The 10,874-nt window shown below is 36.2% G+C and overlaps 1 protein-coding gene across 1 annotated transcript; it reads right to left on the reverse strand.

Moving 5' to 3' along the window:
* Window positions 1–1,526: 1,526 nt before the first annotated feature.
* On the reverse strand, window positions 1,527–10,439 carry LOC132635568 (tryptophan--tRNA ligase, cytoplasmic). Its single transcript, XM_060351997.1, has 11 exons — window positions 9,966–10,439; window positions 9,281–9,466; window positions 8,687–8,738; window positions 8,538–8,603; window positions 7,998–8,081; window positions 6,834–6,926; window positions 5,346–5,426; window positions 2,993–3,064; window positions 2,719–2,787; window positions 2,463–2,573; window positions 1,527–1,780 (listed from the first exon to the last, which is right to left on the reverse strand). Exons 1-11 carry the CDS (start codon window positions 10,316–10,318, stop codon window positions 1,730–1,732), a joined length of 1,218 nt encoding a protein of 405 aa, XP_060207980.1. The 5' UTR covers window positions 10,319–10,439; the 3' UTR covers window positions 1,527–1,729.
* Window positions 10,440–10,874: the final 435 nt, after the last annotated feature.

The following is a 10,874-nucleotide window of genomic DNA, read 5'->3' on the forward strand; positions in this document are numbered from 1 at the left end:
CTCCTGCACTCCTAGGCTTACATAGTGTTTCCCGTGCTATCAGAGCCTTCCTTGATGCATCAACACCTCCAGTCCACAAAAATGCATCATCTGTATTGTTATAATTCATGTTCTCATTTATTGTTTCTCATGCGCTCTCTTTCTTTGCACAATAGCATTGTTCCACTAATGATGGAACCGCTTGGTCCTTATTAACACTGGAAAAGGCGATTCTGAAAAAATCAATTCATATTGGTACTGCTCTCACTACTGCAGGGGGGTTGTTAATAAAATGGGTTGAATGTTCGTGTTTGGAGATTCAACGGGAAGTGAAACAATCAAAAAAAATGTATTCATTAAGATATTTTGCTGGAAAAATTAATACTAATTAAGGGTTAATTTGGTTTAAATTTATATTAATAATAAATAGGTTTAAAGATTGGTTACAAGAAAATTAAAATAAGGGAGGTAAGGATAATATTATAAATCACAAGGTAGATTAATGTGATAAAGCAAAACCTGGAGGGAGGTCTTTGAAATTATCTAAATTTATTATTAAAAAAATAGAATTTCAATGTGACATGGCATGCCAACTAGGAGGAAAGGAAAGTTTTGTGGGGTTTAGTATCTTTTGAGGAAAATAGTGATAGTTGGGTGATATTCTAGTTCTAAAAGAAAAAAAAAAGTGATATTAGTAGGCAATTTTCAAAACATGAGTTGCCTTTTAGGGAATTTACTATGTTCAAGCGGAAGCAACTAAGCATGCCAGTCTTCACATGGTTAATTGTGCAATAAGTGTTTCATAGAGGATATTTGAAGACTAGTCTAGCTAGAAATCTGCAATCTCTCAATTGTTTAGTCTGTGAACCTTAAATAGCTAGAAATAGGATCTTGTCTTTTATGTCATTCTGGTAGTTGGGGCGTGACGTCCAGTTCCAGAATATCATGTTAATGTGTTGCACATATTCTCTTTTGGTAATAAAAGTCTTTATTACCAAAAAAAGAATGATGGTGGATGATTAAAATTCAAACCCAAAAACAAACAAAATTAATGAGTAAAAGTTGATGTTTAAGATTAAAACCCTCCATTAAATGCAAAGAAATGAAGTGTAACGTCATTTTTTGGAGGATTCGATGCTACATTCACATCGTATATTAAGATTTCTTTTTGGATGATTTGTTTATAAACCTCGGATATGGATATGGATTAGCTATTAACCACATTTATTATTTTATACATATGGATTAGCTATTAACGACATTTATATGATATGGATTAGCTATTGACCACATTTATATTATATTTATATTAGCAGCTAACTAGAAATAGATAGGATTGACATCTACTCTTTTAAGATCTGAACATTGTAATATAGCTACACTGCAAAGCCATTTCTAATCATGTCTCAGGTTGTACATCCTGTAATTGCAGCAAAGTTGTGTAAAGGCAGAAAAATATTTTCCAGACATCAACTAAATCCGCCAGAAAAAAAAAAAAACGGGTTTCACTAAAACTATAAAAGAACCAGACAAAGAGGGAATACAAGTGATTAGAAAATAAATTATTTTAAATTTACCACAAATCCACCTTCTTGATGTTGTTCTTACAAACATAACACGAGTTAACGAGTAACAAACTACAGGAAAGAGAAATAATGTTACAATTGAAGAAGAAAAATCTCAGTAAATGGAAAATAATGATTAGTAGCCTCAAAAATTGAACATCCAGAGGTAATTATACTTTGCCCATTCAATTGAACATATTGGGAAGTGGTCTGACAGCCATGAAAGCATCTACCATCTGCAGGAAAGACCATTCAATTAGTGAAATTGGAAACAGAAAAGGAAAGGAAAAAAAAACATAAGAGGACATTAAAAGAGATAAACACAAAAAGGAGACGAGATATCCAGTAATTTGGACAAGCAACAGATGCACTAAAGAACACTTTGGTAAAAGTGGCATCAAATTGAGTGTTGAAATAACTGTGATGGAATGTCATACTCACAAAAGGAGCCCTTCACACCCTGACATATCTTTTTTTTACCTTGGTAGGAGTAAGGTCTGCGTACACTCTACCCTCCCCAGACCCCACGATGTGGGATTTCACTGGGTTGTTGTTGTTGTTGTTGTAAATGACGATGGTACTTGGGCCAGCTAGAGGGTAACACACCCTTGACGTATGTAGTGCATTGTGCGAGGAAGAGTGAGAACACCACTAGGAAACAATGAGTTAGGTACGGCATCCTATGTAGATAAAGAAAATGGGGACATGGTGCTAATTTCAATCCCCTTGTGTTCACTTAAACTAGAAGACGAAGCTAAATCCCTACATTACTAAAGAGAAATTGTGTCATTTGAAATTCAGATATAGTCGGGACAAATTGAATTGATAATCTAAGGCAATTCAAAATGGAGAATGAGTTATTTGAAATTCAGCAAAGCTAGTTAATTTTAGGTTTCACCGAAAATTACTGCTAGTTACCTCATCAGTCACTGCTTCCCTAGCTCGTCGATGTCTTTCAACTAAATCTGTTAGAACTTCAACAAGCCTCTTTTTAATTTCACCTGTTAGCATACGACCAGATCCATATTCCTGAAAGTTGAGCATATGACCCATTATTGGTAAATCAACTGCCGGTAGTCCATGCTTGAACTGAATTGAACACTAAAAGCAGGAGTTCTCCAAATGCAAATTTTGAGTTAGTAAAGAAATGCCATGAGAAAGTATGAATACTAACCTCTCTAATGTGGTCCAGCTCTTTATCATCATCCAGGAAAAAGCCAAGATATTTAAATGGTATATCAACCTGCATAGCATCCAAGACTCTGGTTTTAGTTTGCTTTCTGTTTTTCCATAGCTAAGATGGTACAAAGTTATTGATATAAGAGAGAAGAGAACAAGCATAGATAAATTGCAACCATAAGCTGCCTATATTCAAGCACGCACAGTCATTTAATAGAAATGCATTCCGTCCCATGAATTAGCGATTCAGTTCATATAATTTTGGTTACCTCCAAGCTTGCTCCGTACTTTCTGTGCTTTTCAATTGAGTCTTGCCCACCAGAGAATGCATATCTGTTTATCTGCACATCGTTAATATTTAGGTCATTATTCTGCTTATCGAAATAACTTGTTTAACATAGAGCAATCAATATGTATAATATCCCTTTAAACGTCAGGATGTGCGATATGAAAAGCAAAAACTGAAGACCTCAGTGCACATGAAAGGAATTGAGAAATTCTAAGTATCGACATCATAAACATTTGTCACCTTACACCAGTATGCTATAGTAAAGATACATTTGTATTTGATCTTCCACTGTTCCACAAACATCCCTTTCTTCCTTCAAAAATCCTTTGGTTTCTCGCCTTCCAAATCACCCACCAGATAGCTGTGGGGATAGTGTTGCAAGGTGTTTTCATGTCTCTGTCAATAACATTTAAATTTATGTACCAGTATATGAGTAACCTTAGTGTGCTTTCTGGCATATACAATTTCAGCTCCAAGAAATTCAGGATCATACTCCAAATTTGAGAAGTGACCTTACAATGAATAAAAAGAGATGGTTCACATCTTCAAAACCCATCCTCGCAAAGGCCGTATCTGTTACAAATAATTACACCTCTTCTTTTAGATTATGTTGGTCAAAAATGCCGCTTTGTGTTACCAACCATGTCACTGCACTTTGTGTGGGAGCTTTATTTTCTCATATCAATTTCCAAGGCCAGCTTTGTTCCTAGTTGTCATTTTCACGCATGAGCTAATAGCATGATTTTACTATGAACACCCCTTTTCCTTGTGCTTTCACCACTGTATCTTGGTGTTGGTTTAGCTCCTATGTACTTTCAAAAGCTGCAAGAATCTTGCCATCCACTCTACCTCCAACAACAACATACCCAGTGTATTCCCACATGGTGGGGTCTGGGGAGGGTAGAGTGCACGCAGACCTTACCCCTACCTTGGGAGGTAGGAAGGCTGTTTCCGATAGCCCCCGGCTCAAGAAAAGGTGCCAAGACAACAATAATAATAGGCAGTAATAGCAACATATAATAAGATAAATGACGTTAAAGAAAGAAAGAGAGAAACAAGCAAGCTATATGAGAGATAAAAAATAAGCGAGTGAACAAAGATAATAAAACTCCTAATGCGGAAAAGAAATCCTCGAGACCCCCTCCTAGCCCTCTACCCTGATACTCGACCTCCACACCCTCCTATCACCGGTCATGCCCTCGGTAAGCTGAAGTAGCGCCATATCCTGCCGAATCACCTCTTCCCAGGCCTTCTTTGGCCTACCCCTCCCTCTCTTCGGGCCCACCACTGCCAGCCTCTCACACCTCCTCACTGATGCATCAACGCATCTCCGTTGCACATGGCCGAACCATCTCAACCTCCCTTCCCACATCTTATCCACCACTGGGGCCACACCCATCTTGTCCCGAATCGCTTCATTCCGAATCCTACCTCTCCTGGTATGACCGCACATCCATTCTCAGCATCCGCATCTCTGCTACCTTCATTTTCTGGACATGAGCTTTCTTCACTGGCCAGCATTCCGTCCCGTACAACAAAGTCGGTCTAACCACCACTTTGTAGAACTTTCCCTCAAGCATAGGCGGCACCTTCTTATCGCACAACACCCCCGATGCGAGCTTCCATTTCATCCATCCCGCTCCAATACGATGTTTGACATCGTCATCAATCTCACCATTCCCTTGAATGATCGATCCCAGATACTTGAAACTTTCTTTCTTCGGGATGACCTGAGTATCCAGTTGCACTTCCTCGTCCTCGTCCTCTACTGTACCTCCAACTGAAGCATTAGGTATGCCACGATTATTGTTTTCTTATACAGCCAACCAGATGCTGTAGGATTAGATGTTCCAATACCACGACCCCTTAACAAAGATGATTTAACAAGATGCTCCAGCAAAAATGCTATAGTTCTCCCAGTAATACATGCAAAAAGGTATAATAAAAGCCCAGACAGTATAGTGAAGGCACATCTGAGTCAGTGATGAGAATTGCCCTAGATCAGACAGCATAATTAGCTTGAGGTTTATTTATCTCTCCTGAGATTTGAACCCTGATCTCCACGGATTGCACCCCCTTCATTGACAACTAGGTCACACCCTTGGATGCATTGTTTATATAATGCCTATCTAAAGTAACCCCCCTCCTCCTCCAAGAAGGAAAGGCCAACATGAAGAAAAAGGAGATCAATAAAAACTGGATTACGCACAAAATGGATGCCTTTCAAAAGGATAGAAGCGTTGACATGTCGTGTATGAAATGTTTAAAGTATATTTGTTTAGACGGTTTTTTTTTTCTGAGAAGGTGTGCAATAATATATTTAAAAGCCCAACCTTGTTTTTTATCTCTTTTGCTGAATCAGTCACATAAATAGCAGAATTTGGATCACTAGCAGACATTTTTCCATTCTCCCCCTGCAAATGTTCAACGGTGGAAAAGTAAAATATCAACAGAAGAAAAGCATAACAATATTTACAAGCAGACACGTTAAACAACATAAGCTGAAACATGTGTGCACAAACTAATTTGACAAATAACAAGGATGAGAAACAGTTTTGCTTATTTGGAATCAGACAGATACCAGTAGCATGGAGCAGGCACATCAGACAAAGAACAAAGACAAATGAAATAGCCATTTCATATAGTTAGTGAACTGATACCTTTCATATAAGTTGGAACTCAAGAATCATTCAATTGCACAAATTAAGAATAAAATTCAACAGCGAAGAGCATTGTAGTGGTACAAATAGAGGGAAAATGAAAAAAAGAAAAGAAAATAGAATCTTTTGGACATTTTGAAAATGTGAAAGGTGATTTAGTCACACACATTTCCATCTACCTAGTAGAAGGACATCAGAGACTATTTGCAATGTGGACAGCAAGGGTTCTACCAAACAATATCCCACTAGGACTAATCCTTTGAAAATGTTACTGAGGCTTTGCTTGACTGAATTGAACATCTCGGAAAGGAAAGTTTTTGTTGTGTTTCCTTCATGAAGGAGTGCCATTCACATGCTTTATGGATTTTTCATTAAACAGTTTCCAAAATCAGATTAATATCTATTGAGAAGTTGATGCTTATGGTAAATGAAAGTGTTCTTAACTAAACTTTGCATATCCTATGGAGCAGGCAACTAGGTCTCTTAGTCGTGAAATGCTTCTCTTGCATGAAGCATCACAACCTCAGGTTCTAGGTACAAGAAGCTCCATGGGGAGATAAAGCTCTCAGAAATGCTGCATTACTCAGCCTATACAAACACAAAAAAAAAAAAAAAAAAAAAAAAAAAAAAAAAAAAAAAAAAAAAAAAACTATGTTTTACATGTCTATGAGCAAAAGATGCTACATTTACTGGTCTATGAGCTGTGAAGAAGCACATGCAGTGAACTGCAATTTTTTGTCATTCAGAAAGGTAAGAAGTTAACTGTTAAAAAATGAGAAGCAGAAATACACATATATACCCAGAATTAGTACCAATGCAGAATACAGCTTCCATTTGTAAGGAATTAGGGTTTAGAGATTGCCACAGCTCAAAAGGACCATACCAGGGGTCACTGAGGTGATAGTGATTCTTTCTCACTATCTGATTAACGATGATGCAATTTTTTTCTTTTAACAGTGTTGTTTGGGTCATCTTGCGGCCAGAAGAGTTAAACCCTCGTGGCAACAAGTTGAGGACCGACAAGCATAATAGAACAATTTACTCCACTAATTAACTGTAAAAGGCTTAATCACATAAGCGTGATCAAAGTGAAATTTGATCATATATTTGTAACAAAACTCAAATTAGTCAGTCACTGGTCTATAAGGAGGAAAAAAAAACCTGAAGGGCAGGAAAGAATGATGATTCAATCAAAGCAGGCTTGTGATAGCCTATCCGAGGAGCAACATCTCGAGTCATTCGGAAATAAGGATCCTGAAAAATCACTTAGTGATGTTAGTTCTTTCAATAGAAACAGGGGTGAAAGCTATCTAACGATCATGAGAGACATTGCATGTAAGAAAAGAAAAAAAAAAAAAAGAAGCAGTAAAAACTCAACATAACCTCCATTTTTTTGAATTGTTTTCTTTTTCTTTGAAGAAAACATGACACCGTCTATATATCATCTAATCAGTTTAATTAAAAGCAAAATAGGAGATTTCCCACTGATGTGGCCTACTTAATCCACTAGGTCCACATGAAGGCTTGACCTTGCTAAATTGTGTCAACAACCATATGCCCACGAACTAGCCAATTTGAAAATTTCATTAGAGAATAGCTCAAGGTTGATAACAGAGCAAAGACAGCACCATAAGCTCTGAGGCTAATGTCTAATCACCGGACACATAAATCTAACAATCCAAAAGAAAGGGGAGATATATCATCAGCAGATTACGCGTGCAAAGGCCAAAGAGAGGCACCTATCAAGAGATATTGTTGCATCCAACTTTTAGTAATATCACGAGACAATAACTTGAGCCCAAATATATAATACCATCATTTGAACAGGAACATGAGCAGACTTTTGAGATGGCGCATCCAGCATTTTCTTTTGATAAGTCAAATATCTTAAGTGCATAACACAACAAGATGGTGTCGACTTGAAATAGTGCAAAATGTATAAAATCAATTCAAGCCTCTCATTAATCTAGCCAACTATACAGATCAGTACGCCAAAAATACATTAAAATCAAAAGAGAACTCCTTACGTGAACTCACTGGTTTCTCTCATAGTGGAAGTTGTTATGAGGAGGTCTTTGTGGCAGTGAAAAATGAAGATTGCTTCTACTGATTGGGAAATAACCACCACTCTCAAACAAAAATATGCCCATCCGGCTATATCACTAGTTCTATTTTATTGACAACAAAACATATTACTTCATGTTTTTACTAGGAGAGGAATACATTGCTCGATCATTCGAATATAATTAGACATTTGAATAAACCACATGTCAAAAACAAAAATTTGAAGAAATCTGACAAAGAAAAATAGGAGCAAGTATAAACCTGGTCAATCGCACATGGAATCAAACAGCGAATGTTATCATTGCCAAACAGATGAGGAAATGAACTGGGGAAGGATGGAACAGCCTGCAATTTTGTAAATTCAGCTATGTAAGTTTCTCCATGTGTCCAAATCAACTCCAAAACCAAATTCAAATTCCTCAATTTTGAGGAAAAGACAAAATCCATATAAGATTCAGAGTAAGCTACTATTCCAGCTTCTTCAAGCTTTTGACTTTCCAATTTTACCTATTTGACGTGAAAATAGGAAAACAAATATGAAATATAAGGCATGTTAGCTTCACAAATGGAAGGTGTCTATCAAAGCATTGTGGTCTTCTCTATATTTCTTTATGTTTTCATTCCCTAGGTTTAAAAATGGGGACACTGCAGTGATGGAAATATAAAGATATCTTAACATTAGAAAAGTATGAAGATCTTTTCAGAAGCATTTATCCAAAACTTCAAGAAAAAAAAAAAAGTTTTTGCTCAATAAAGTAAGTTATAAACAGACTAGAGTTATGAAATTAAGGAGTACACTACCTGAATTGGTGGAAAACTAACTTTCCCAATGTGATCTTCACCTGTGAAACCAAATATGCCAACAACCTGAAAAACAAACCACGTAGCGCAATAGGTTTAAGAACTTTAACATAAGATGTTCCTCTAGATAATAAAGTAGCAGTAATCACCTTATTGTATGTGACACATTTTGCAACCCTGACCATGTTCTTGTAAAAAGCACTGTGAAAAGAGTTCTTGTTAGCACCAATACTCTAAGTTGTCAAACAAGAAACACATCATAAAGTATGTAAATAAAAATAAATGGAGATGTATGCATGAATTTGAAAGAAAGCAAAAGTTGATTGCATCCTTATACGTCCATTAAAATTCTAATTACAACATACCAAGTAAACCAAAATTATCATTCTAAATAGCCAAAAAAAAAAAAAAATGAAAACCATAAAACTGAATCTTCTCTCCGCGCCCACTGCCCCCTAAAACAAAAAAGTTTGTTGCATTAAGGATGCTTTCCATCAAAAATAGGAAAATGACTTGTCATTTTACAAATATCCCAACTCTCACTCAGTACTTCAATAATCACTTAAACATTATTTTCATCTTTTAAAGCTTAAGAATATCACCAAAAAACTATCCTTTGTACCATATACCACTCCTGGTATGGTTACCATATGTATACCTAATCCAAAAAAGGACTTCTCAAGAAAACATTTTCCTTGTAGTACAAAACGCATTCGGAAAGGAAAAACAAAGAGGCTACTTACCCACCAACATAATCGAAATCAGAGAAAATAAAAGTCTTGGAAACATCAAATCCACAAGCAATAATATCTTTAGCATTCTCACGAGCAAGTCTTTGGCTTTCTTCCACAGACAAATTCTTCCACATACATTTCTCATCATCAGTCAATTGTATTACAAGTGGCACCTTAAAAGCATCCTGCAAATACCTACAACACAACAAAAATAAACAAATACTCCCTCCGTCTCATATCTGTTGTCATGTTTCCGTTTTTGAAAGTCAATTTGACTCATTTTCAAAGCTAAATTAGATTAGATCAACTCAATATTTTACATTTAAAATTTAGATATTCAAAAACTATATGGCAAGTACTACAAGTTGCAACTTTTCTCATATTCATTTGATCAAAAACTATAGAGTTAATGATAAAAAAAAACACTTCAGCTATCGTTTTTTCGCGAGCTTCATACCCAAACTGTCCGTTGTTCCCTTTTCCTACCTTAACTATCATCGTCATTCAGGTAGTAAAAGGGAATAGGTGATAGTTGAGGTATGAAGCTCGCGAAAAAACAATACCTGAAGTGTGTTTTTGACTATTATCCCCAAAATAAAATGCTAGTCAAAGCTAATACAGTTTGTATCTCGAGATGTGAAATATGACAACTAATATGAAACAAATAAGCAATGTGCATTAAAATCTGAATTACTTTGTAAACATGAAAGGGATAAGATGACCCAAATGTAATGCTTCAGAAGAAGGTCCTCTTCCGGTATACAAATAAAACTTCTCTCCTTTCTCATACGAATCCAATATATCATTAAAATCACGATGAGCAAAGAAAACTCCACGACGAAGGAAAACATGTGGTTCTCGATTTGTAAGTCGTTTAACTCTTTGAATTAGGGTTTCGTCGAGTCTCTGGCAACCAAATTTGTCGATTAATTTGTCGTAGTCGATTTTGCCCCCGTCTTTAGCTGATACTTCCCATGGATTCACTACTTGTTCCTCTTCTACTTCTACTTCTTTGGTTTTTTCGTCTTTCAGTTCAGTTTTCTCCATTGATGCTGAGGTTTTCCGGTACCGGCGGCTAGGCCGGCGAGTTTGAGGATTTGGGATTTTTTTTTAGAGAGAAATGCTAATAAGTGAAAAACCTCAATGCTATTGGGTAAGTAAACTGAAAATTGAGATGGGAAAAGGGTCAAAAATATACCTGTACGTTGCCAAAAGGGCTAAAAATATTTTCCGAACTAATTTTGAATAAAAAATAACCCTCACGTCATTAAAAATTTTAAATATACCCCTATCTTAGAAATTTCCAAATCCCCAAAAATAATCGAATTTTATTTTTTAAACCCGACTCAACTAAATAAAAACCTTCGATCCAATGATCGCAGTTTTTCACCCTGGGCTACATGTTTAAAGGGGATCGCAGGATTGTAGGATTTTTATGTAGTTGGGTCGGATTTAAATAATGGAGTGGGTTTAAAAAATGAAACCGAGTTATTTTGGGGGATTTCAGAATTTCCGTTAAGATTGGGGTATATTTAAAAACTTTAATGACGCGTGGGGTATTTTTGACCCAAAATTAATTCGGAAGATATTTTTAACCTTTTTC

Source organism: Lycium barbarum, chromosome 4, assembly GCF_019175385.1.
Source record: "Lycium barbarum isolate Lr01 chromosome 4, ASM1917538v2, whole genome shotgun sequence".
NCBI classification, from domain to species: domain Eukaryota; kingdom Viridiplantae; phylum Streptophyta; class Magnoliopsida; order Solanales; family Solanaceae; genus Lycium; species Lycium barbarum.

Bases quoted from the DNA above. Each gene is read 5' to 3' on its own strand.
- LOC132635568 (XM_060351997.1), bottom strand. From the start codon at position 10,318: ATGGAGAAAACTGAACTGAAAGACGAAAAAACCAAAGAAGTAGAAGTA. The intron at 8,739-9,280 runs GTAAGTAGCCTC...CTCTTTTCACAG, and splicing joins GATTTCGATTATGTTGGTGG to TGCTTTTTACAAGAACATGG. The intron at 5,427-6,833 runs GTTTTTTTTTCC...GAACATTTGCAG, and splicing joins CATTCTTTCCTGCCCTTCAG to GGGGAGAATGGAAAAATGTC.